Source organism: Dendrobates tinctorius, unplaced genomic scaffold, assembly GCF_039654945.1.
Source record: "Dendrobates tinctorius isolate UK_male_01 unplaced genomic scaffold, ASM3965494v1 ptg000085l, whole genome shotgun sequence".
Taxonomy (NCBI): domain Eukaryota; kingdom Metazoa; phylum Chordata; class Amphibia; order Anura; family Dendrobatidae; genus Dendrobates; species Dendrobates tinctorius.
The window spans coordinates 6,001,815-6,029,221 of NW_027361753.1; the positions used below are offsets into that span (position 1 = coordinate 6,001,815).

The 27,407-nt window shown below is 45.3% G+C and overlaps 1 protein-coding gene across 3 annotated transcripts in view; it reads right to left on the minus strand.

Annotated features, from left to right (window-relative positions):
• The window catches only part of ZNF532 (zinc finger protein 532), an 80,696-nt gene extending 53,658 nt beyond the window's left edge, over positions 1 to 27,038 (minus strand). The window contains exons 1-3 of one of the 3 annotated variants that reach the window (XM_073584797.1): positions 26,855 to 27,038; positions 7,766 to 7,910; positions 1,478 to 3,783 (exon numbers count right to left, since the gene is read on the minus strand). In XM_073584797.1, the coding sequence (XP_073440898.1) occupies positions 1,478 to 3,763 (2,286 nt within the window). In that variant the 5' untranslated portion in view covers positions 3,764 to 3,783; positions 7,766 to 7,910; positions 26,855 to 27,038. Of the gene's footprint in view, positions 1 to 1,477; positions 3,784 to 7,765; positions 7,911 to 20,884; positions 21,316 to 21,617; positions 21,749 to 26,854 lie in introns of those variants that run through there. The other 2 variants (XM_073584798.1, XM_073584799.1) reach the window with 2 other exon arrangements.
• Between the last annotated feature and the right edge of the window lie 369 nt (positions 27,039 to 27,407).

The following is a 27,407-nucleotide window of genomic DNA, read 5'->3' on the forward strand; positions in this document are numbered from 1 at the left end:
ATCTTGACTTCAGCAAAGCATTTGACAAAGTCTCTCATACAATCCTTATTGAAAAAATGATTAAGTATGGAATGGACAAGGCAACTGTTAGGTGGATTCATAACTGGCTTAGTGATCGGACCCAAAGAGTGGTCGTAAATGGCTGCACATCCAGTTGGAAGAATGTCTCAAGTGGGGTACCACAGGGCTCTGTCCTGGGCCCTGTATTGTTCAACATCTTTATCAACGATTTAGATGAAGGAATTGAGGGTAAACTGATTAAATTTGCTGATGACACAAAGCTAGGAGGGATAGCTAATACTAGAGAAGAGAGAGAGAGGATTCAAAAAGATTTAAATAAACTGGAGAAGTGGGCAGCAACTAACAGAATGGTTTTTAACAGGGAGAAATGCAAAGTACTACATCTGGGCAATAAAAATGGAAAAAGCATATATAGAATGGGAGGAATAGGGCTAAGTGACAGCACATGTGAAAAAGACTTGGGTATACTAATAGATCACAGACTGAATATGAGTCAACAGTGTGATGCAGCAGCAAAAAAGGCAAATGCAATTCTAGGATGTATTAACAGAAGCATACAGTCTAGATCACGTGAAGTCATTATTTCCCTCTACTCCTCTTTGGTCAGACCTCATCTGGAATATTGTGTCCAGTTTTGGGCACCACATTTTAAAAAAGACATCAACAAACTGGAGCAAGTTCAGAAAAGAGCGACCAGAATGGTGACCGGTCTGCAAACCCTGTCTTATGAGGAAAGGTTGCAGGATTTGGGAATGTTTAGTTTGCAAAAGAGAAGACTGAGAGGAGACTTAATAGCTGTCTACAAATATCTAAAGGGCTGTCACATTGTAGAAGGATCAACTTTATTCTCATTTGCACAAGGAAAGACTAGAAGCAATGGGATGAAACTGAATGGGAGGAGACACAGATTAGATATTAGAAAAAACTTTTTGACAGTTAGAGTGATCAATGAGTGGAACAGGCTGCCACGAGAAGTGGTGAGTTCTCCTTCAATGGAAGTCTTCAAACAGAGGCTGGACAGACATCTGACTGGGATGATTTAGCGAATCCTGCTTTGAGCAGGGGGTTGGACCAGATGGCCCAGGAGGTCCCTTCCAACTCTACGATTCTATGATTCTATGATTCTAAGCGTTTGCATACACTTTTTTTTTCATTTATGTGTGCATTGTCCTCATCTATGGGGGAAATCCGCACTTAAAGCTCAGCGTACCTACAAAAGAAATTGACATGCTGTGGATTTGAAAAACTCACTGCAATTCAGTTTAAGAGGGGAAAAAAAATCATAGTGGGCATGAGATTTCTATAAATCCCATCCATTTTGCTGGAACTGTAAGACTTTGCGTTTTTTTTGCACAGCAAAAAACATGCAGGGTCCATAACTCATTGTATGAACTTCAATGCAGCAATTTGTGGCTGTAATCATCACAACAAATAGGCAAGTATACACTTTACATACTTGCCCACTGGTGTACACCACTTGCTGATAGTGGGTCGCTAGGGAAGTTTCGTCTGGGAAAGCTTCATTGCATTCCAAGCACTTCAGACTGTGTCGGCACAACTTGGAGGAATCTTCATCTAAAGGCATAGCGGGAGTGATTGGGGCATTGATTGGAGCCGATATTACCGGGCTGGAAGCTCCAGCTGGCACCTTTGCTAAAGTATGTGCCACCACCACAGCGGGGCCTTGTCGAGGCGCTGGTGTCGTCAGAGTGGAAACACTATTCTGGGATGAAGACGCAATCATCTGATCGACTGGGACCGGCTTTAGGATAAGGTGCGAACATTGCATGACGACCCCTTTTTCTTTATGTCCACGTGCGTGTGACAGAAGACTGCATTTGTTATAAAAAACTAAGTTTTTTGTGCAATGGTTGCAGGTGACTTCGATGCGAACACTGCGACGGTCATAATGTTGCAGAAGACTCTTTTCTAGGGCGAACGCATCGCCGCACTCTAAACACTTATATCCACGGGCCGGCAAGCTAATTCCCGCATTGGTCGGAGGACTGAGATTGGGAATGTAGACAGGAACGGGGTTAACACTGCTCAATACTTTATTAAAGGCTTCCACCACAGAACTTTGTGAGGACGCTACCACTTGGACTCTGGACACCTTTTTGGTTGGCGTCACCACTGTGGTGGGCACAAGGGTTTGCTTGATTTGCTGCTGAGGCTTAGTCAACACTTGTCGAAGCTCTGTCGTCGTTTGAGAGCCTTGAGGCAGCAGGTTGAGGTTGGCAAAATGCACCGTCTTTGGCACAAGTTTGGCATTGGCAAGGCTCGAAGCTGGAACCACCACCGTCTGCTGCTGAATGGCATTGGCAGCTTTAATGATGGCATTGCTGGCGCTTTGGACTGATGCAGCAGATATGACCGTTGCTTTCACTGTAGTGTTGTTACCGAACTTCAAGTTTATCACTTGCGAGCCTGCCGTTTTAACTGCAGATACCGGTAGGAAGGCAGTGACCACAGGTTTGATAGTGACCTGTTTTGGAGTACCATCTGTTGAAGATGCTGGGTTGGTAGTAGGAATGGTTTGCACAGAGGGTCTTGAAGGAGAAGAAAGCATAGCCGCGGCCGATGTAGGAGATGACAAAACTGGTGAAGCCACCGTAGAGGGTGATTGATCAGAAGGTTGTTTGGTCCCTTCTGCATCAAAGTCTGGCAACACCCTTGTAACAGTCCTCTTGATTTCACCAGATGATGTCTTAATGGTCTTTATTCTCACTTTTGGGATAGCCGGGGTTGAACCGCCAGACGATGGTGAACCTTTACTGCTATTTTCACTGGAGACGCTCCTTGGGCTATCGCTTGGCTTCACGGGCGTCTTCTTTGTTCCATCAATGAGGTTTTGTACAGTCAATTGAGCATCAGGACACTTGACATTTGCCAACGGACTGTTGCTAATTTCTTTAGGCACTCGAGTCGACTCTTCCGTATTGGACTGCATATCTTTCGGATCGTATGCCGTCTTCTTAGCACTCAACGCAGCGATTGCAGCAATGCACGAAGAAAGTTTTGCAGAAGACTTCAACTTCAACTGTGATAGGCTTTCTCCATTGACTTCCCCTTTCTCCGATTGCACTTTTCCATGAGCGCCATCTTTGAGTTTTTCATCTTTTTTTAACTTTACATCGTAGACACCTTTTTGGCACTCTTTGCTTTTGCTTCCATTACTGGGAACGACATTTGCAGATTTTATCAAGTGCTCCACCATCTGTATTTTATCTCTTTCGAATGCAGTAGCAGGCAAAAGGTTGACACCAAAACCCGTGGTTAAATCAATGCGATCGGGCGGATCGTCAACTTCAATTTTTTCATCTTCGTCAAATTCTTCAGCGCTGGAAATGGGGCTGAACTGGTTGAAAACTGAGTCCTTTTGAACATTTCCAGAGATCATTGCTTTCTCTTTGAGAGATTTAAGGCTTTCCTTATTAAAACGTTCCAGATTTGAGATGGTAAGAAAGCCATTGTGTAAGCCATTACCTGCGGAGTGATGAGTGTCCTTCTCTGAAGCTTCCGAGGATTCGATGGTCCTTACATTTTTAACTATGACACTTACACCAACGTCAGAAGAGGATGGGACGTGAGCGTCGTCATCTCCCTGGGCATTTTGCTTAATGTGATTATCGTGCTCGTCGTGTCCAGACTCAATAGCTGCTTTCGGATCTACCATGTCAGGAATGTCAAAGGCTGCAAGAAGGTCGTCAAAGTCCGGGGTCTTCATATCTCCCATGATCATACGCTAGTATTCATTCAATCCTGTCATACAGAAAAAAGAAGAGAGGGATTAATTACAATGGCTAACAAGCTGATATTTCAGGATTTTTGGGGTATTAGGTAAATACATTTATGCCCAAAAGGCCAAAAGTGTTCTAAGAGCAATCCCTTTTTGTGAATTATTTATTTCTTTATTGCACATCAGGATCTTTGTGTAAAAAAAAAAAAAAAAAAAAATTATATATTCATTGCAATTTTCGTTTCCTGTGGATCTAGTTTGCCTCTTAATGGGATTGTCCACTATTATTTATTACGGTACTTTAAGATTGGGCCCATTATGGCCTTACAATAAAAAAAAAAAAAAAAAAAACAACACTCTTCTACTGGTCCCCTGCCTGTTTCAGCCTCCTTGCTCCCTCTGTGAAGGGTGTCAAGTGATGATTATGGCCACTGATCGGCTGCAAGCGGTCTATTGCCGATAAAGCTGGAAGAGAGATCTCAAAGACTATTTCTTCCAAAGACTGTCATCAGTGTCGAGGACCAGGAGGGTTTTATTAGGTCTGTTTTTTTAAATCAATATCTTATTATTCTTCGGCACTTTAGGTGGAACCCCAATATTAGTAAATTCCCTCCATCTGAGACTTTTTCGTGTCCAAGTACAGGGTTTGTAATAAGAATTGTGCGCCAGTGTCAGGTGGGTGAGATCGGGACAGGTTGCAGCTCTGTCCAAATGGTATCTTTCAATGGAGCCGAAAAAGCACAGCTGTGTACACTGTGAAGGGGCCGCACCGGGGTATTGCAGCTCTGGCTTATTCACCAAGATGCAGTACCTGATACCAGCCACTAGTTTGTGTACTGAGCAGTGCTGGTTCAGTTCTAAAAATGAAAAAAAGCTGATTGGTGAGGGTGGCGGACCCACACCAATCTGATATTCATCACCTATCCTAAAACATAGGTGATCAATATAATAAGACTGGAAAACCCCTTTAATGATGACAGATTATTGAATTTAATGATATTCGCATAAATCTGAAAGCAGGAGCATTTAGAAGTTTCCTGCACAATGCTTTACACTGCAGCTCTGCTTATTTACTTTGCAAAAGGCCAAGCTTACGACAAGGCGAGTTTATGGCGAGCTGATTACTATTAACATTAAACCAATTCTCGTATCTGTTACCGGGAAAGCTGGGTGACAAGCTAATGGGGGATCTTTGGCCTAGTTACTCACAGAAGCAGGGAATGTGTCAGTGAATAGGTAGAGCGCCATCCCCCACTCATCCTCCACAGGAAGGAGGCCAGACTGTCTGCCAGGGTCTGCTATGCTCCTCCTGAATACCAAAGACATTACACATTTCGATACCCTGGGGGGAGTACAAGACTCTTCTTGTAAAGACTGAAGAACAGTGGAGACCTTGGACCAATTAAGCACAATGCACTGTTATTTTCATTTTTGTGTTTGTTATGTTATGTGATGTTTCCTGCACTATTTAACCTATAAAAGGGTTATCCCATAAATAACAATTCTTTAAAAAACAACTACTAACAGCACTTTTAAACCAATTTGCACGGTTTTCACTCAAAAATAAATCTGTGTTATTCTTTTCCTTCTTTGTGTTCCCTGTCAGGATCACTGCTAATTTTTACTGCGGTGGACAAGCTGCTGGGTCTGGTCACTTCACCCGCTTTGTTTTATGACTACAAGTCCCAAAACCTCTTCCAAGCACTCTGTATATTTCACCTCCTCATACTTAAAATGGCCACTCCTCTCTTACCCTCTGAAACCTGTGAATTTAGTCACCAGTAAGTTCTCCAGTTAGTCTCCTTTCCCCTCTGGAAGCTGAGAATGTAGTTCCGAATAAGTTCCCCAGTCAGTCTTCTTCCCCTTCTGGAAGTTTTAAAGGTAGTCCCAAATAAGTTACCCCTCTAGAAGCTGTGAAAGTAGTCACCAATACGTTCCCCGGTTTGTCTTCTTCTCCAATGGAAGTTGTGAACTTAGTCACCAAAAAGTATCTAGTTAGCCTTCTTTCCCAACTGATAGTTGTGAATGTAGCCCCCAAAAAGTTCACCAGTTAGTCTCCTCCTCCCTCTGGAAGTTGTGCATCTAGTCGCAAATAAATTCTCCAGTTTGTCTTCTTCCCACTCTGGAAATTGTTTATGTAGTGTACAATAAATTCCCCAGTCAGACTCCTTTCCAGTGTCGCAGCTGTTAATATAGTCCCCTGTAAATTCCCCACCCAGACTACAATCATCTTTAAAAGCCTAAATATAGTCTACCACAGTTAGTCTCCTTTTCCATCTGCAAACTGAAGAGTATTCCCCAATAAGTTCCTTAATCAGTCTCCTTCCCTCTGTTAATATGGTCCCCTCATTTGCTTAGTCAGTCTCTTTCCCCCTCAGGCAGCAATAAATATAATACCCAGTAGGTTCCCAGTCATTATCCCACACACGTTGCGGGGCTACAATTTTACCATGGTGTCTGGCACAAAACTGGCATACATTATCATTAATATCTAACTAGTATAGATTTCATTTTCTGGTGAACGGACAGCCCCCAAAATGCAACAAAATGTATTAAATATGATAAGTTTGGGGCATCTTATAACAGTGGGCATATGAAATGCCATCCTTGACAAATTTCCTTCTTGTCTCGAGTATTGGCTCAGTCACTCTCCTTCCCCCTCTAGAAGCTGTATACTGCAATTTCCCTAGTCAGTCCTATTCTGCTGTGAAGCTTGTGCTCTTCCCTGACAACGCAGGCAGAACGCTATATCTATTAGCTGCTGTGCAGTGAATGGAGGATTGGTGTGCGGTATCCTGGCTATAGGGGGGAGTGATTGAGCATGTGTGACCAGCCGCACTCAGCTTATCCCGAACCCGTGAGATCAACATATTAAATGGCCGGCTAGTCCCTGTTTTTGCAAAGTTTCAGCCAGAAGAGGGGTCAGTTGCAGTGGATCAGACTACGTAGGGTTTTCGTGTAACCTGTACCCATGGATACACATAGGTCTGCAGAGGCGCAGACACACATACACACTGTCCTCTACATACGAGGCGCTCTCCTCCTCTTCATTTCCTTCATACTCCTGCAGGGTGTTGGACCTTTGGTCATATGACCATGAAGTCAACAAAGGTCCTTCTATACATCCAACCTTGGAAACTGCACTGGTAAGGCAGGACTGGCATTATCAGTGTAGTTACTGACTTGTAAAGGCTGGAGGCCCTTTTGTGGATAGGGGGTCCAGGGCAATTAACTAGTTTGCCTATCCCCAATGTTTGCCCTGAGGTTATCTTCAGTGTTCGTGTGAATTTCCTATGCTGCAGAGGCGAAACTGACCCGGCTTGCAGCATGTGTGTGAGTACACAGTTTGGTCGCAGCGGCTCATCCATGACACTGGCCATCTTCAGGAGCGCACCGCCCACCTTCAAGCGGGAAGCTGGAGAGCATGGACTCCTGAAGATAGTAGATAAAAAAACAACCCTTTAAGAGGCATGTGCCTCATCACGAATTTGGCGCATCTTTCAGCCTCCATGCCTCACCACAAGAGCTGTACTCCAGTCTTGTAACCTACGCGTAAATTTATGGTGAATTTGTTGGCCATGCTTGACCTTCACCCTTCTCAGAGAGTTAGCGGCGCTGGCCGGGACTGCCAGTAAAACGCCAAAAGTTGCACAAAAAGTCGGTGACTTGACAAACAGTTTTACGCCAGCATTCGGGTAAAAACGGTTTAATGAATCGGGAATCATAATGGGTTTAAAAAATGGAAATGGTTTTGTCCTTTACGGTATTAAAGGGGTAATCTGGCTTTACTCACTTCCCGAGCGGGCTGATGGCGATGTATCTACGACATCTATTGGATCGAGAGTGCGAATAATAGTAGGACAGGCGCGCCATACCTACTGCTCGTGCTCCATCGGTCTTCTGCATGAGGAAGTGAGTGGAGCTGGGTTACCCCCTTATTGCTACTGCCAAAAGGACCTGGAACACTTTACGGGTAACGTGGCATGTGAGGCTCTCGCTACTTACTGTAACTTATTTATCACCGTCTTCTTGTACACATCTGTGGATTTAATGCATCCTGACAGATGGACAGCGGTAACCTCTATCGGCAGGTTCCTCCAGCTCGCAGGATGAGTGATGACCAGGTGCATGGCACGCCCTTCATTGTGCGCTGAAAATAGAAAACTAATTTAATTAGGTTAATTAACTATAATTGCCACTTTAACGAGGTTTTATGGCCTCCTGCACAAGAACAAGCGGCACCCGAATCCGGTGTAGACGGCCCTGATGTACAGGCTTCATCACTCTGCATACGGAGATATCCACCCCTCCTTCTTTATACCACCAAACGTAGTCGATAAAGCCCCGGTATGGGCCCCAGAGTTGCAGCTTTTACCTGTACTGAGAAAACATGCATGGCTGGAATTTATACAAATCACATCTAAAAGCTGCAGAATTTTTCAGATTTTTTTTTTGTTGCATTTTTTTAATTTGCGGAATTTTGCCAGAGTTTGTTGCGAATTCCGCTGTGGCTCAGCAAAGGCGGACAGATGTTCTCACAGATCCTCAGCGCAGATTAAGGCCTCACCATAAACATTAGATAGCCAAAAGATCTGACAAGACATCTCGGCCGCCTCTCCCAAAAACAGGAGCGCTCTATGAGAAAGCAGCTGACTGACACTTCGAACAGGGAGATTGGCAGTACGAAATCAGACATGCCTGATCGACATCACTCCTGACCATCATTTGCCCAGCGCCCCCACACACCGCCGGACGAACTCATGGGTGGGTTCAGCTAACATAAGTCTAATGTGTGTGGCCACCTTAAGGCCTCATTCACGCATCAGTTTTTCAGTTTTTTTCAAGCACAGAAAGAAAGGACCAAGATTCATGAAATGTCAATAGTCCAAAGGTCATTAGCTTTTCTCCACCTTCACCTTTCTGACAGTCCATGAAAACTGGTTCGCCCTAGAATGGCATCCAATCGTGGTCCGATTTTTTTCACGAACCCATAGATTTGCGCTGCCGATTTTGATCTGACACTCGGATCAAAAATCGGACATATCTCTGCAATTTTGCACAGACCGCTAAGTCTGCAAAAATAAAAAATCACGGAAATGTGAATGACCCCACTGGTAGTTGTTGCGGAGGCTATATATCAAGCTAAATTTGTGTTTCAGTTTCCAACTTTGTTCAAATTCTCCATTTGCTGTCAGTGGATGGGATTTCTCTTACAAATCACAAAAAACGATTACTTTTCACAGCTGAGGGTTTGCTACAACTCTACCCAGTTTTGACAATAAACACATCAGCAGCACAAAGTTCTCTCTTTACAAGTTTGCAAACAGAATGTATCAGTCTGGGGTCCAAGCTGTTTATTTCTATACTGGCTACAATTGTAACAAACTATCAGCAGCGAGAAGTATTAGGCTATGTGCACACGTTGCGGATTCTACTGCGGATCCGCAGCGTTTCTGGCCCTGCGGGTCATTACAATGAAACACTTCAAACTGCCCTGGATGAATTTGCACCCCCTATAAATAGAACACCACAACGCAGACGGCGACAACCCTGGCACACGGTGCAAACACGTTTCCTGCAGCGGTGCTCCAGGTGCGCCGAACGTCTGTGGAGAAAATCCAATCTACACGAAGATTTCATCCATTTTAAGTTTATGCTTAGAACATACAACACGCCCTTCACCTCTCCAAACAAACCTATTTCAACACCCTCATCATCTCACTGTCCAATAACCCGAAACGTCTCTTTGACACTTTTCATTCTCTACTCAATCCAAGAGTACAGGCCCCAACCACGGAGCTCCGAGCTGACGATCTGGCCAATTACTTCAAAGAAAAAATTGACCAGATCCGACAGGAAATTATCTCCAAATCCCCTCATACCATGCACTGTCCTCCCTCCCCCACTGCATCTAACTCACTCTCTGATTTTGAACCAGTCACAGAAGAAGAAGTAAGCAGGCTCCTTGCATCTTCTCGCCCAACTACTTGCACCAGTGACCCATTTCCGTCACATCTCCTCCAGTCCCTTTCCCCTGCTGTCACCCCTCACCTAACTAAAATATTTAACCTCTCTCTCTCTTCTGGTATTTTTCCCTCCTCATTTAAGCATGCCATCATACATCCACTACTTAAAAAACCATCCCTCGACCAAAACTGTGCCGCTAACTATAGACCTGTCTCTAATCTTCCCTTCATCTCTAAACTCCTGGAACGCCTGGTCCACTCCCGTCTTATCCGCTATCTCTCTGATAACTCTCTTCTCGACCCTCTCCAATCCGGTTTCCGCTCTTTACACTCCACTGAAACTGCCCTCACTAAAGTCTCTAATGATCTGCTAACAGCTAAATCAAATGGTCATTACTCCATGCTAATTCTCTTGGATCTCTCTGCAGCATTCGACACTGTGGATCATCAGCTCCTCCTCACTATGCTCCGTTCCATTGGCCTCAAGGACACCGTTCTCTCCTGGTTCTCCTCCTATCTCTCCGACCGCTCCTTTACTGTTTCTTTTGCCGGTTCCTCCTCCTCTCACCTTCCCCTTACTGTTGGGGTTCCTCAAGGATCGGTTCTAGGCCCCCTCCTCTTCTCCTTGTACACTGCCCCTATTGGTCAAACAATCAGTAGATTTGGTTTCCATTACCATCTCTATGCTGATGACACCCAATTATACGCTTCTTCTCCTGACATCACGCCAGCCTTTCTAGAAAACACTGGCGATTGTCTAAACGCTGTGTCTAATATCATGTCCTCACTATATCTGAAACTGAACCTGTCAAAGACTGAACTCCTTGTGTTTCCTCCCGCTACTAATGTACCTACACCCGACATTGCCATTTCCGTCTGTGGTTCCACTGTTACTCCCCAGCAACATGCCCGCTGTCTTGGGGTCATACTTGATTCCGAGCTTTCCTTTGCCCCCCACATTCGATCACTGGCTCGCTCTTGTCATCTGCACCTCAAAAACATTTCTAGAATTCGACCTTTTCTTACTTTTGACTCTGCAAAAACTCTTACTGTTTCTCTTATTCATTCTCGTCTCGACTATTGTAACTCTCTTCTAATCGGTCTCCCTCTTACAAAATTCTCCCCTCTCCAATCTGTCTTGAATGCTGCAGCCAGGATCATATTCCTCACCAATCGTTACACCGATGCCTCTACCTTGTGCCAGTCATTACACTGGCTACCCATCCACTCCAGAATTCAGTATAAACTTATTACCCTCACCCACAAAGCCCTCCATGGCTCAGCACCACCCTACATCTCCTCCCTTGTTTCAGTATACCACCCTACCCGCGCCCTCCGTTCTGCTGATGACCTGAGGTTAGTATCCTCAATAGTCAGAACCTCCCACTCCCGTCTCCAAGACTTTACACGTGCCGCGCCAATTCTTTGGAATGCACTTCCCAGGTCAATACGATTAGTCCCCAATCCCCACAATTTTAAGCGTGTCCTGAAAACGCATTTATTCAGACTGGCCTATCGCCTCAACACATTAACCTAACCTATCCCTGTGTGGCAGAGCCAAAAGTTTTACCATAACCAGGTTCCCAGCATCATGTTCCCACATGCTTTATGCATCCATTAGCCCTCTGTGTCTGTACTGTTACACACTTAACATTATGGCTGGTCCATACAATCAGGGCAACTGTTACCACCCACCTTTTGTGTCTACCTCTTTCCTCATAGACTGTAAGCTTGCGAGCAGGGCCCTCACTCCTCTTGGTATTTGTTATAATCTACTGTATGTGATTATTGTTATGCTGTAATGTCTATAGTCTGTACAAATCCCCTCTGAAATGTAAAGTGCTGCGGAATATGTCGGCGCTATAAAAATAAAATTTATTATTATTAGGCTATGTGCACACGTTGCGGATTCTACTGCGGATCCGCAGCGTTTCTGGCCCTGCGGGTCCGCAGCAGTTTCTGCTGCGTTGTACAGTACCATTGTTTTCAACGGTAATACCAAAATCGCTGTGCACATGCTGCAAATTTGCTGCGGGTTACAATCCGCAGCATGTCAAGTCTTTGTGCGGATTCCGCTGCGGTTTCACACCTTCTCCACTGTGAGGTGTGAAACCGCAGGCTAATCCGCAGGTAAACCGCAGGTATTTTGACCTGCAGATTTTTCAAAATCTGCACGGAAAAATCCACAGCACTTCCAACTACGTGTGCACATAGCCTTAGGTCTGTAGGTTTTCATCTTCTGGATGTGAACAAGAATATTTCCAATCATTGATATCAAGTGGAGATCTTGAAAACAGTGAGGAATAAACATAAACTACCATTAATAAGTGGCATGAGAAGGTTCTGCATGAAATCCCACAGCTATCGGTTTTAGGGGATTTACATGTCGAGGGTCTGTAGACAGATTGTTTGGCTCCTGAAGGTCCCCATACACATTAGACTAATGTCAGATGAGCCCCCCCCCCCTCAATATGTATGGGTTTGGCTCACGGTATAATGGGGGCACCGGTCAACGGATGGCTGGCAGAGATGTCGGCCGCACATGTCCGATTTCAGACTTCCTTTTGCATTGTTCTCTCGGCGATAAGCCCCCAAACAACATGTCAACCTGCGTCTTTCTCATCTAGAAGACAGGAATGCTCAGCCGAATTAATGTTCCTATGTATAGGATAGACGGCTAAGATGGCTGTCAGCGGAACGATCTCCCAAAGCAATGTTCGGCTTATAGCCATCTAATGTGTATGGCCGGCTTTAGACCACATGCGTGAGTCATGCATGGCATCAAATATTCATATCTTCTTGTAAAATCAGACTTCATTTAGTGAACGGCTAACACCGCTGTGGGCACCTGCCGCTGACACTGCTGTGGGCACCTGCCGATTAAACTTTTTGGCACCTTACACCTGACACTCCCATGGGCACCTGCTGCTGACAACTGTAGGCTCCTGTGGCTCACACTGTTAATTGGGAACACAAGTGCTGAAAAGAGGGTAGGAGAGGCAAAATGTGCCCTAATACCATATATCTAAGAGTAGTCAAAAGCCTAAGGCATGAGTCATTAGTCTTCCTCTGCCCTCTATACTTTACACTGCAGCTACACAGTTAGGTATATAATATGTTTAGTAAAGGGGTGTAAAGATCTGGTGCAGAATTTAGCTATTAATAATCCTTAAAGCACGGAGGTCAGAGACTGATGTGCAGCACGACCCCACCCAAGACAAAGCAGCACTGGATGAATGGGGACAGAAAAATGATGAACGGTCAGAAGGAACATGGCTGCAATGCAGAGCAGTAAATCTCAAGTCACTGGTGTAAAACATCTCCGGCTTCTCCAGAGGGGACGGTTTTAGACAAAATTTACCCTAGACAAAATGGTAACATATTACACATCACACAAACATTTATGCTGCATTTACACCCACTGATCGACAGTATTTAAGTAGTTTGGCGTTTGATTACCGGCCTCTGTGCCCAGGCTGACGAAGAATGATGGATGATCAAAAATACAATCGCTCTGTCGTCACACAGTATCATGATATCTATCGGCAGCACATGTTCCGTTTGATGTGCTACAATCAACCAATGAATTATAATATTTGTAAATATGGATGTTATACACTCTATTCCACACACATATTGTTGCACACGCCATGCTACATGCACACTCCATGCTGCACGAACACACTGCTGGTTACACTCTACCGTCACACCTTACATTACACACACTGCATGTTAAAAGCATAGACCCCGATTTCTTAAGACTGGAGTCACACCACTTGTGTTTGGTGCATGCTATCATTGGTGTGTGCCTCGCAGTCAGGGACTGGAGTAATATCCCTGGTGTAAGAGACACTGACACTTTTGATGAATTTAACTAGCCCTATCCGGGCTAGTCCCCATCTTGGTGGAGCTGCACGAAACATAACCAAAAAAAAAAAAAATTACAGCTATTCAAAACGTTTTATACCAGTTTGTGGTCTGTAAAGACTGGGGGAATCACATACCGATTGGCAGATTGAACCTTGGGCTTTGTAGGGTCTTGCTGGGGGCCATTTTTGGGATGGTGTCCCTCGGCAATAAGCCAGTCTGTCTCCCAGTAAAGCCGACTCTGTCCTCCAGCTGTTATAAAAACTACATCTCCGAACATGACCTTAAAGCAGTCATTTATCATGGCACGCCGAAGGGCCCCATATTGTTCACTACTTTACTAGATGTTTTGTATAAACTAGGTTGGTGCATGTTTAAGGGACGTTCAGAGCAAAGTAGGGACGCTCGCAGCACAGTCGGGTCACTCGCAGAAAAGTCAGGTTGCTTGCAGAAAAGTCAGGTCGCTCGGAGGGCACAGTCGGGACGCTCGGAGGGCACAGTCGGGACGCTCGGAGGGCACAGTCGGGACGCTCGGAGGGCACAGTCGGGACGCTCGGAGGGCACAGTCGGGACGCTAGCAGCACAGTATGGTCGCTGGCAGCACAGTCGGGTCGCTCGGAGAACAGTCGGGTTAAAGGAGCACAGAATGCAGTGAAGAACTGAGAACAGTGTGGAATGCAAATACCCCTTTATCTTTGGGATTAGTTGGGATTCCAATGTTCGGACCTTGACCGATTGATTTATTCTTGTGACATGCCGAGAGATGAATGTTAATTTATGTGACTTTGACACAGTTTGGGGCTGATTCATCATGTGTCATGGTTAATGTCCTGCTCTCTCAGGGTTAACTTTTGCTGGCCTCCCTTTGGATCTGGGAGGGGTATTTATACCCTCTCCAGACTAGGATTCCCTGTCAGCTATACTGTTGTTCTGGCTGTGTGTCTGACCCCTGGTGTGCGTGTATTCTGCTTTGCTTAATTGCCTCCCGTGTATGACCTGGTCTGCCCGCTCACTCTGTTCTCTGTCTCTCGTTTTGGTACTATTGTCTTCTCCGGTTCTGACCTCCTGGTTTGGCTATTGTTACTCCATTACAGTTTGTCTCTATTGTACCGTCTATTGCCTGTTCTGGTTTTCTGATCTATTGCTACGTCCTGACTATCCATTCTGTCTAATCCTTTGGTACTGTTCTGCTATCTCGTGCTTTGACCCGGGCCTGATCTGGTTTACATCCCTGTCTATGCTCCTTGGTAACTTTGTCCCGTAGTTACCCTTCTAGGAGTTTTCCTTCAGCTCCTAGCTCTCTGGAGCTTAGGCCACACCCCCAGCAGTCAGGTGATTCAGGTCCTAGCTGGCCTGAAGCAATCTCTCTGCTCCTGCTTCCTCTGAGAGACCTGTGGCTGGCTCTGCCCCTTGGCAGTCAGGTGCTTCAGGTCCTGTTTGTCTGAAGCACGCATCTTCACCGCTGCTGCCCCACTCCACAGGTATCTTTGAGCGACGTTTGTTTTACTCAGGACACGCGCACTTTAACCTGGGAGCAGAGAATGGATATTGAGGTTTGGTAAAAAGACATAAAATTAACAAAAGGGGTCAGTAATCGTTGGCACATGGGTCCAGTTTGTCCAGCACAACCGGGTAGTGTGCACATAAAATGGTGTGGCTAGTGGCATTACTGTCGCAGCTGAACTATGCTAATTTTTCTACCCAGAAAGTCCGTCTGTCAGTGTGGCAGAAACTTTGCCACCTTGTCAGTGACTATTTTTCTTTTTTTTTTTTCTTTTATATCGTGCCACACTATCCAAAAAAGGTATCTTAGCTGACCCATTCACTAAAATTTCCCAATACATTTAGGCATAAAAAAGGAAAAAAAAAATTAATTCCTTTTTTTCGGAGGGCAACATTATTATTATTTAAGAAAAATGCTCATTTCTAATGGACAAAAATAACTAATTTAGGAATTTGAGTGAATAATTAGGACCCTTACCATTTTTTTTGGTTACAAAGAGTATTTTGATGGGAATGTGTTACCAGGAAATAACCAATGTATTTTTGTTTTTAAAAAGTTAGGCAAACTTTTTCTTGCTTTTTTTTTTATTATATTCCAATTTTTATAAAAAAAAAAATATATATATATATATATATATATATATATATATATATATATATATATATTAGTAATCTTGTAAGTTTCACGCTAGCCGCCAGAGCTATTTTAGACTCTTAATTTATAAATCCTACAATTTTTCAGCAGTCTCATTATCATCAGACATTTCTAAATCTGACATTTCCCTCTCTGTGGGTGGCACCATAATAACACCCCGACAGCAGGCGCGCTGTCTGAGTGTTATGTTTGACTCCAATCTCTCCTTCACCTCCCATATACAATCTCTTGCCCGCTTACACCTAAAGAACATCTCTAGAATCTGCCCTTTTCTCACCATGGAAACAACAAAAACTCTCACTGTCGCCCTGATCCACTCCCGCCTGGACTACTGTAATGCTCTATTAATTGGCCTCCCTCTCACTCGACTCTCCCCTCTCCAGTCTATCCTTAATGCAGCAGCCAGGGTTGTCCATCTGGCTAATCGTTACTCAGACGCGTCCGCTCTTCGCCAGTCGTTACACTGGCTGCCAATTCATTACAGGGTACAATTCAAAGTACTTGTTCTCACCCACAAAGCGCTCCACAGTGCGGCACCCCCTTACATCTCCTCCCTCATTTCTGTCTATCGGCCTAACTGACCGCTGCGCTCTGCAAATGACTTTCTGCCCTAATCCGTACCTCCCACTCCCGACTCCAAGACTTCTCCCGTGCTGCGCCAATTCTCTGGAATGCTCTACCCCAAGATATTAGGACCATCCACAATTTGCATAGTTTTAGGCGCTCGCTCAAAACACATCTGTTCAGAGCGGCCTATCACATTCAGTAATCAAAGTCATGTTATGTTTGTGTGTGTGTGTGTAGCCCATTCACTATCTCAATCTAACCCCCACCCCCTGAAGATGGCTGGACCATCATTGTAAATACATCATTGTAATTACAAACCTGTGCTTTGTATCGCCCCTACCTCATTGTAGATTGTAAGCTCCCACAAGCAGGGTCATCTTATTTCGCTTTAATTATTGTATTGTTAACGTTGTTACTTATGACTATTGTGTTTAAAACTGTTCAACTGTAAAGCGCTGCGGAATATGTTGGCGCTATATAAATAAAGATTATTATTATTATTATCATCATCAGAGACAGGATTGCAATGCATAAAAATTTGATTTAAACAATAGGTCATTTTCTGATGACACATTCATCATACAAGTTAGACTGAAGGTTGAATCGTCCGGCCATGTAATGTGTAGGCGAGTTTCCCCTGATGTCAGGGGAGAAAAGAATCAGGCATTTTGAATAAGAAAGGACCAATCTTTTGTTCTCCCCTTTCCCAATTAAAGAAGCATGAATGCTAGGCCTAGTTGAGCGTTCTTAAGTATGGGGGACCCCGGAGAGTTAGCCTGGCCATTCACAATAGATTGACTGTTGGTCGAACGATGCTTCGACTCATCTTTTGACCAACAGCCATCACATCCGACACTCCCATACACAGGAGCGCCTGGGAAAGGGAGAACAATGCAATTGGCATGCCTGATCAACATTTTTTTCAACCATCAATCAGCCAAACACATTAGACCGTCGGCCGTACCTGTTCATACCGGTAGGTTCAGCCGACATTAATCTAATGAGTATGGGGGGCCTCTAAATGAGTTTAGCTGACAGCTATCTAATGTCCTTAGTCCCCTGGATGACTTGGCAAACCAATGGATAAAAGACACAGCCCACCATTTTTAATTTGTACTATGTAATACTAAATTTGACCTATGGGAGTGCTGTAGGGAAATTGTACATTAGCTGACAAGTTAGCCCCAGAGATTTAAAAAAAAAAAAAACTGGCGATCAAGTGATTGAGTTACCCATTGGAGACCCTTCTAAGAAAAAGGGATTGTTCTAAATAGCTAACCAGATTAACACCTCCCCCCCCGCCACCCAGAATATACCCAGGGTTAAAAGTGGCCTAGGCCAGATTATGCCCCGGGTATATTCTGGCCTAGGCCAAACTATACCCCGGGGTATAAATTGGCCTAGGCCAGATTATACCCCTCTGGGTCAGAATATACCCCAGTTGCTGTAGATCTGATTTCTCACGCTTTTGAGAACCATTGAGTGATATACATAACGGGGCCCCAGTCAATGCACAGGGAGGCAGAGACAGCGCACAGGGCCCCAGGCAGCACACGGAGGCACAGACAGCGAACGGGGTCCCAAGCAGCACACGGGGGGGCAGAGACACCGAACGGGGTCGGAGGCAGCACATGGGGCCCCAGGCATCACACAGGGACGCAGAGACAGCGCACGGGCCCCAAACATTGCACAGGGCCCCAGGCAGCACACGAGTGGCACAGACAGCAAACGGGGTCCCAGGCAGCACACGGGGGGGCAGAGACATTGAACGGGGTACCAGGCAGCACATGGGGCCCCAGGCAGCACACAGGGCCCCAGGCACCACACAGGATTGAGTAATATACTCAAGAACAGGGCCCCAAACATCGCACAGGGGGTCCCAGACAGCACACAGGGGGTCCCCGACAGCGCACAGGGGGGAAGAGACAGCGCAGAGGGGCCCTTCGCGCTGTCTCTTCCCCCCTTGCGCGCTGTCTCTTCCCCCCTTGCGCGCTGTCTCTTCCCCCCTTGCGCGCTGTCTCTTCCCCCCTTGCGCGCTGTCTCTTCCCCCCTTGCGCGCTGTCTCTTCCCCCCTGTGCTCTGTCTGGGGCCCTGTTCTTGAGTATATCACTCAATACTGTGCGATGTCTGGGGCCCCTGTGCCATGTCTGTGGCCCCTTGCGCTGTCTGGGGCACCATGCGCTGTCTCTGCCCCCCTGTGCGCTACTTGGGACCCCGTTCTTGAGTATATCACTCAATCCTGTGCAATGTCTTCGGATCCTGTGCCATGTCTGGGGCCACTGTGCCATGTTTGGGGCCCCTTGCGCTGTCTCTGCCCCCCTGTGCGCTGCTTGGGGCCCTGTTCTTGAGTATATCAGTCAGTCCTGTGTGCTGCCTGGGGCCCCTGTGTGCTGCCTGGGGCCCCCCCGTGTGCTGCCTGGGGCCCTGTTCACTGTCTCTGCCCCCCCCCCCCCCGTGTGCTGCCCGGGGCCCCGTTCGCTGTCCCGCCCCCCCCTGTGTGCTGCCTGGGGCCCCGTTCGCTGACTCGGCCCCCCTCGTTGCTGCCTGGGGCCCCGTGTGCTGTCTAGGCCCCCCCCGTGCACTGCTTGGGGCCCCGTTCTTGAGTATATCACTCAATCCTGTGCAATGTCTTGGGCCCCTGTGCCATGTCTGGGGCCCCTTGTGCTGTCTCTGCCCCCCTGTGCGATGTCTGGGCTCCATGTGCTGCCTGGGGCACCGTGTGCTGCCTGGGGCCCCCTCGTCGCTGCCTGGGGCCCCGTTAATGAGTACATCAGCAGCTGGGGTATATTCTGACCCGGAGGGGTATAATCTGGCCTAGGCCACTTTAACCCCGGATATATTCTGGGCGGGGGGTTAATCTGGCCTGTTAGGGTGTGTGCACCTGTTGCGGATTCTGCTGCGTTGTACCGTAGCATTAAAGTCTATGGAAAATGGGAAACGCAGTGCACATGCTGCAGATTTGAAATCCGCAGCATGTCACTTCTTGGTGTGTTTGAGCGTTTTGCTCCATTATAGAAATCCGTAGGTGTCAAAACGCAGGGGAAATCCACAGGCTAATACGCACTAAATCCACAGGTAATACGCAGGTCATTTTACCTGGGGATTTACCTGCGCATTTAGCCAAATCCACGAGGAAAAATCCGCAGGACAATCCGCACCGTGGGCACACACCCTTACACCGGGTCTACTACTCCAACCAAACCCATCTAAGGTCAGTTGAGTTGGACAACAGGGAAGTTAGCTGTTGTGACCGTAATTTGGCCGCAAAAATATCCATATTTTGGAGGTAAAAAACAGCTGTAGCACGGATTCACACATCCATTCATTGCTGGTGTACAGATTGTGATTTCTGGACCGGGAGGGGGGGTCTCCTGACCTGAACCAATAGCTTCATATATAATAATGAAGCTATTCGTTTGGATCAGGAGGCCAGTGGCCAGTCTGGAAGTCGCACACTGCACGTGGCCAGTCTGGCTCAGATCAGTGGGTCTCTTGACAAGAACCAATAGCTTCATATGTAACAATGAGGCTATTAGTTTGGGTCAGGAGGCCAGTGGCCAGTCTGGAAATCATGGACTGTACGTAGCCAGTCTGGAAATCATGGACTGTACGTAGCCAGTCTGTACGTGGCCAGTCTGGAAATCGCGGGCTGTACGTGGCCAGTCTGGAAATCATGGACTGTACGTGGCCAGTCTGTACGTGGCCAGTCTGGAAATCGCGGGCTGTACGTGGCCAGCCTGGAAATCGCGGACTGTACGTGGCCAGCCTGGAAATCGCGGACTGTACGTGGCCAGCCTGGAAATCGCGGACTGTACGTGGCCAGCCTGGAAATCGCGGACTGTACGTGGCCAGCCTGGAAATCGCGGACTGTACTCCCTCCCCATTGAAAAGTAAAGAGAGATCAGCTGTCAGGTGTACACGTTTGGAGGAGTCATGAAACACAACCTAAAGATGCCAATAAACCTTAGAGGAACAGCTCTAGTGTATATTGGCACCATCAGGTTGTGTTTCCGCCAACGCATTTGTGCCATATTGGAATCATGCATTTTTTTTACCATAGAGAAACCTGGGGGAAAGATTCAGGCATTTTGGATTTCCATGAACCCGCACATGATAGCTGCAAATCTACATTGTGACAATCCAGATTTAAGAATGATTAGAGGATAAAGTGGTGCACAATGGTGTGTTTGCTATGGATTTAGACAATCACAGCCCTCAATCCTGGCACCCCTGGTATGTAAATGTCTTAAGATAAACCTGCCAAAAAAGAATCCGTCAGCAACCCCTGATCTCCCCTAACTTAACTCATGCATATCTAGTCTCCATGCAACCCCCCTTTAAGGCTATGGGATCTCATGACTATACATAGGCCCCTCTGTCAAACAACAAAGACCTCCGCAGCCTCCTCACAAGGCCTGAATTTTCCAAACAAGGCCTACTCCCCACCAGGCCGTGCACAACACAAGGAGCATTCAGTCCCTGATTCCTGCATTTAACCCATCATTTAAAATGAAAAATGCAAAAAAAAAAAAGAAAAGGTGATTACTTTGTAAGGACGGCACTTACATGTTCTTTTTTAATTATTCGTGTCATCTGGTCACCTCTACAGATTTCATGGGGGCCGACGTGGGTTCCTGCTCCAATACAGCTGTTGGCAATCACAGTAAAGAAGAGAAAAAGAGGGGGGACGAAAAAAATCCAGGCAGGGCCTGTTCTCTGCAGAGCCGGCAGTCAACAAGAGGCCCTGAAATCTCAATCCAGTGTCCTTTTTAGTGAAGCCACCTACATGCATGTGTCTCCAATTATAGCTACACGGGTTCCCCAGTGGAAGCTTAAAAGGAGGTGGTGGGGGTAGGTTTAATAAGGAACCCATCCGCAGAGTAATTCATGAAAAGCCCAGCTCCACGCACGCACACATAAGGGACGTGAATGTAAATGCAGAAGGGCTTGCAGCAGCAACGCAAACGACAAAAGCAGAGGCCTTCTCGTCAATCCTCCCCCTGTGGTGTATGCAATCAGCCTAGGAAACGCGGAAAGACATGTCGATGGGAAAAATAAATAAATAAATAAAAAAAATCACACATACACAACCTACCTACAGTCCACGGTAAAAGGGTATGTAAAGATCCGAACAAAACAAAGGATTGCATTGGAAAAACAAAATAAAAAACAAGAATGTATGGAATGTTCTATTCCAAAATCACGTGAAAAACAAAAAGTGAGTTCAAACCCGAGACATGGTGGTCAACAGAAACAATGAGTGGCCGCAGTGACCCTGGTGTTATCATTAACCACTTACCCAGTGCAAATATCCCCAAGGCTGCCTTATGGTGAGGAGCCTGGTTTCACATTGTGGAGACATTTTTCACTATTGTTCTCCATTTTTTCTTGATTCAGAGACCTGGGACTGGACAATAGGACTTAAACGTCAACTCAAAAAAAAAAAAGGGGGGGGGGGGGGATGCGATTTTTTTTTCCAGTTCTAGGAAGTAATAAGAGATGGCGGAATGTGTCAGAGGTCCATTTCAATAAGAGATAGAATGTGTGAAAGGTCCATTTCTTAGTAGCCGGTCAAAAGCCTTTGTTCCGGTCTTTTTGTCATTCATTCCAGCTGTCTCTTGTGCGTCCCTCGTCTGCCACGCTCGCTCCCTTCTCTTGTATCTCCCACAGGCCTCCAGCTTATAGACAAGATGCACAAGCCGGCTCTCATGAATGCATGCACACTTTTTTTTTTTTTTCTTTTCTTTTAACAAGACCGGCACCTTTTAATTTGGAGCTTTGGAAATTGCACGTAATTCGGACACAAGTTGTTACTCATTCCAGGCAGTCTTGATTAAATTGGACCTGATAACAGAGGGGGGGGGGGGGGGGGGGGGGGGAATAAGTGAAGAATAAGCGATTGTTACATCGACGACACATTGGCGTCGCAAAAGGGAACGTATACCGTAATCGAAAGCAACCAAAGGATTGAGAATTCAAAGAGTTGCCTTTTTTTTTTTTAGACACTAAAGTGACAAACAAAATCTAAATAGTATACTATACTATGTATGTTTTTGCAATCTTTATGCAACTGTAAAATGCCAAATAAAGTCTAAATGGTATAATGTGCACTATGGGGATAAAATATAGCAATCTGATAAATAATGTAGCAGATTATGTGTATGTAATAACATTGGAACTAATAAAAAGTAATATATTTATAAGAGGCGATGTTATTATACATAATATATCATATGTAACATATGATACTCCAGTGCGATCAGACATAGCACAGCAGAGTTTGTCATCTGGCCCTACAACATCACAAAGGTTTTATTACCTAGGGTTAGACATAGTTTTACGTAGGACTGCAGCTCAGCTCAGAATTTTTATCCTTGTGCAATCCTGACAAATTCAGCTCTGCTAACTCTGTGAAGACACATACACGGACACACGCGTATTTGTGCTACATACATAACTGGTTAAAAAAGAATCTCGCCCTTTGACCTTTCAATATGGCTCTGCAGTGGCTAAGGAGTTAAATTCAGGCATTGTAGGCCATAGTGCATTTAGTATGTGACACGATAGCAGTCATTTATTTGTATGGCGCCATTAACCAGCACAAGTACAACATGCACATTATTTACAAAACATGCAATTTGAATTATTATATTTTTTTACGCCCCGGGTCTACCCAACCTCGTTTTTTTTTTTTCCCCTGTGCAATTTGCTGCTAATTTCAATATTTTTTTTTTCTGCATTTAGAAAAATCCTGAGGTTTATTGCAGCGGAATATAAAATGTCGCCCACCCCTGCCCAGCGAAAGCACGCATGATAACGTGTTTTTTTATTATTGCAAATGTCACGTACCAGCGCTGTGTGTCTTACAGTTAAAATGCATACTCAGTAGAAGAGGTACCTTGTTGCAATCTCTCCTCTCTGCCATGTAGGATCCATCCCAACTCAGCTCAGTCACTGCATTGTTCATGAATCTGATCTGCCTGAAACCAGTTCCAGCTGGATCTGGACACCGTACATAAAAGGGGCTATGGCATCCCTGGGATACAAGCCATTAGTCCCAAAATCATAGGCCTCGCTTAGCTAATTCCAGCAATATTTTTGCATTATTAACCCTCCTCCTCCACAGGAGTATTAACCATTTATCATGCATTGATAAGTTTTGAAGGGAAGGATGGAGCAGAATGGAGCAGGCCCCCTCATCACCAGAGCTCACTGCAGTGTGTATGGCTCCTGTTACAGCAGGGGGGAAATTTATAAGGGGGGGGGGGGTGATTATAAGGCCGGATGATGCCGCTTGTGTTTATATTCATTGTGCAAATTAAAAATAAATTAATTTTTAATAATCCAGACAGAATACTGATACTTTACATACCAGCAGCTCTCTAGTTGTTGCAGAACTACAACTCTCAACAGGCCCTGATGGCCACAGTGTTGTGAAAGCTGGGGAGACAAGGTGGAGACACACATTTATTTTTTTTTTTATTTATTCCCAACCCAAGCCCAGAATCCAAAAATCGGCAAAGACCCCCCCCCAAATCACAAATCAGATCCTGTGAATAAATACAGACCTCTAATACCCCCAAAATCAATACAGATGCCTAATTCCACCCCCAAACCAATGCAGACCTAAGACTAGACCTCCTAACTACAGACTTCCTAATCAAATATGGGCCCCAAAACCACCAAATAATTCAGACCCCTGAACAAATACAGACCAGATCCAGTAAAACAAATACAGACCCCCCCCCCCCAACCAAAATAGGCCTCTAAGAGACCCCATAAACGAATATAGCCCCTAGACCACCAAAAGCAATACAGATACGGTATATCAAACCTAATAAAGTCCCTTGACCTCCCATAATCAATACAGACCCCTGAATAAAACAAGACCGAATCTGCTAAATAAATACAGACCCCCCTCACACCCTAAATCAATTCAGACCCTTGAACAAAGACAGATCAGATCCCCTAAACACATATAGACCCCAAACCCAGACCTTTTCCCCTTACATAAAAGCATATTCACAACTAGACAAGACCCCTAAATACTAGAAAGTAACACGGGCCTTGTTTCCCATAGCAACCAATCACAGCGCAGCTTTCATTGTTTCAGAGCTGTTTAATAAATGAAAGCTGAGCTCCGATTGGTTGCTATGGGCAACTGTGAAACAGATTTACTACAAGTAGGCCCAGATTTATAAGCTGTAGTTAGCACTAGGCCTCAGTCAGACATCCGTTTTCCACGGATAGAATATATACCCGCTATACTCTATGGAGCTGTTCACATGTCTGTGCTTTTTTGCGGACTGTGTAGCCGCAAAAAAAAAATGAAATAAATAAATCAAGTCCTGTGACAGACAAGGTGCAGCTCTTGTTCCTGTGCGTTAACATTCCCGGCATTTAATAGTCCAGAAATTCCATTAATTCGGCACATGTTTCCAGCTGGGAGTGTAATGAAACTGATCACTGTATTCAAATCTATTTCATTTTCCGCCTCCATTTTCTGTTCTAGGGTCATTTGCTAATCCACGGTCCAGATGTTATTCTCCTAAGGCCCCATTTTTCTCGTCCGTATGCTGTTACTATTCCACATATCCCCCCCAGACATGTTATAGGCCATGGCTGTGTCCCAAGCGGGGCGTGACAAAGATAGGCCAGGTGTGCGGCCCAAACTCAGTGAATGGGTCTGTGATGAGAACGGGCGGCACGTGGATGCCATCTGTGTTGCATCACTTACAAACACAAGGGACGCAGCCTTCAAAATGGAGGAACTATAGTATAAGTCAATAGGACGCACAGATCGCCTTCGCAATCGGTTTCAGCATCATGGCCTTCATTATAAACAGATTTAGGCCAAGCCTCTATGCCGGCCCGGCTCCTTGTTTATATTGGGGTCCTTCTTCCTTTTCAATTCTTCCTCCAAGTCTTCCAGGAGCTAAAACCTTTTTTTTTAAAATTTTTTAGGGGTGGATAGAGTTGTATGCTTGTCTTTCTGTTGAGTCATTTTTATTCTTTTTCTTTAATACATTTCTGATCTTTTTTTTTCCATTTTTTTTTTAGGGAGGAGAAGGGACTACATAACAGTGATTGCGCTATTTTTCACTATTACCCATTTTGGCATTGACTGTATTGGGTAAATATTATTCTGACATTTTATCAGTAGGACAATTCTGCAAGTGGTGATACCAAATAACACCGCTGTGTAATTTATATGTTTTTTTTTTCATATATTTAATAATATTTTTTGTAATAATCACTTTTTTCCGCATTTTTTTTTTTTATTCGCTCCTCAGGTGACCCGTGATTGCAATACTGTATTATGGCAGTGTATTGTAAAATTACTGATCAGACATGGCAGAACGTAGGCCCCACAAATCCACGATCATGTTGCTCGGGAAGGGGCAGTATACATGAGTGTTGTAAGGGACTCCTTCCTCCACTGGCAGCAAGTTAAAGGGCTTGTCCCTTTTCTGAAAAGTTTTTAACATAAGAGTAAAAAAAACAACAACCATGGGCTTTACTAACCCTTCCCCGGTCCATCGCTGAGTCTCCACCTCTGCTCCCAGCGCTGATGTCATTGCAGCTAATTATAAAAGTCGGCTCGTGCCATCTGCATTGGCTTAGCTCAGTTGTCTGTCAACAAGATGTCAGCTCTGCAGGCGACTGGCCCTCGGAGCAGTGGTGGAGTCTCAGCGTTGGACCTGGGAAGGGGGAGTAAAGCAGAGTTTAGTTTTTTTTTTTTGGTTTTACAACCAACAGAGGTTATAGGAAACATTTTACCGAAAGGGGCATTCCATTGAAATGCCCTTGTCATGATTGACAGTGGCATCTAAGAGGTTAAACGGTCCCAAAGAGGCACTTGGTCCAGCTCCATGGTGCCATTTTACCATGTGGGCCGCTAGATTCGTTGCACATTCACATGCAATATAAGCAATGGACAGGATACCGTGATCTGACGGTGTGATGATCCTATGGAGCCTAGGCCTCTCAAAAAAAAGGGAGCCTGAGAAGAACCCGGCCATTTGCTCCATTGTATGGGTTCGCCATCTTCAGCTCTATTTAAAGAGAACAGGAAAAACTGCAGCCCTAAGAAGCTCATTCACATGCAGGAGCAAATCCCCAGGGGATGGGGGGCAGGGAGGGATGATTCTGCATGGGAAGGGGGGGAAGGGGACATTGTCAATATGTGCAATTGCATATAAAACAATTATATGTTGCCAAATCCGATACATTGGCGCGAAGGCGCCAATACGACGGATTAAAATATGAAAGTGCAACGATTGAGATCAGCCGTAATCAAAGCCCCTAAAATAAGGAGAATGGTGCACAAATGGTTACAGATCGTGCAGCCTGTCATCTAGCCACCGACTCTGCACGTAGATGACATTTATTTCTTTCTGCATTCAAATTTACAAATCTAAAAGTCTTTCACTCCATCCTTCCCCACTAATAAATAAGAATGTGGCCTTGTGATTCCTAAAATAATAATATGGGATTAATGGCGACATAGTAAATGCTCAGGTTCCAACCACCTACCTGCAGATCTCTCCAGGAGAAGGGCTATATACACTGCTGGCTGAGGCAGTCATGGAAGGGAGGGAGTCCTGGGCATGTGGAGGAAGGAAGCCCAGGCCTGGGCTGACACAAAGGAGCTGTGCTGCCTGCAGGCCATCCCTGGAATAATGAGCTATACCTCTGCAGCCATGACCGGGAAACATGATCTGGCAGGGCCACTCAGGTTTCTACACAAAAAGGCTTCGCAATCTGCGCAGATTAGGCCTCAGATATTTAGGGGATTCAAAGGGGTTTTCTGAAACATCTTGGTTTTGTCTGCGTTTTTCCAAAATTGATACAAAAGTGCAAGGCCATGTTTCTCACAAAGCATAAACGTTACATTTATCTCTCCGCTGCATTCTATGCCTCATTCACACATCAGTATTTGTCACGCACACAAAAAATTCTACCTGCGTCATCAGTGTTTTGGATCAGTGTGTCATCAGTGTACGGTCCGTGTTTCTGTTTTTACATCAGTGTTTTGGATCAGTGTATCATCAGTGTACGGTCCGTGTTTCTGTTTTTACCATCAGTG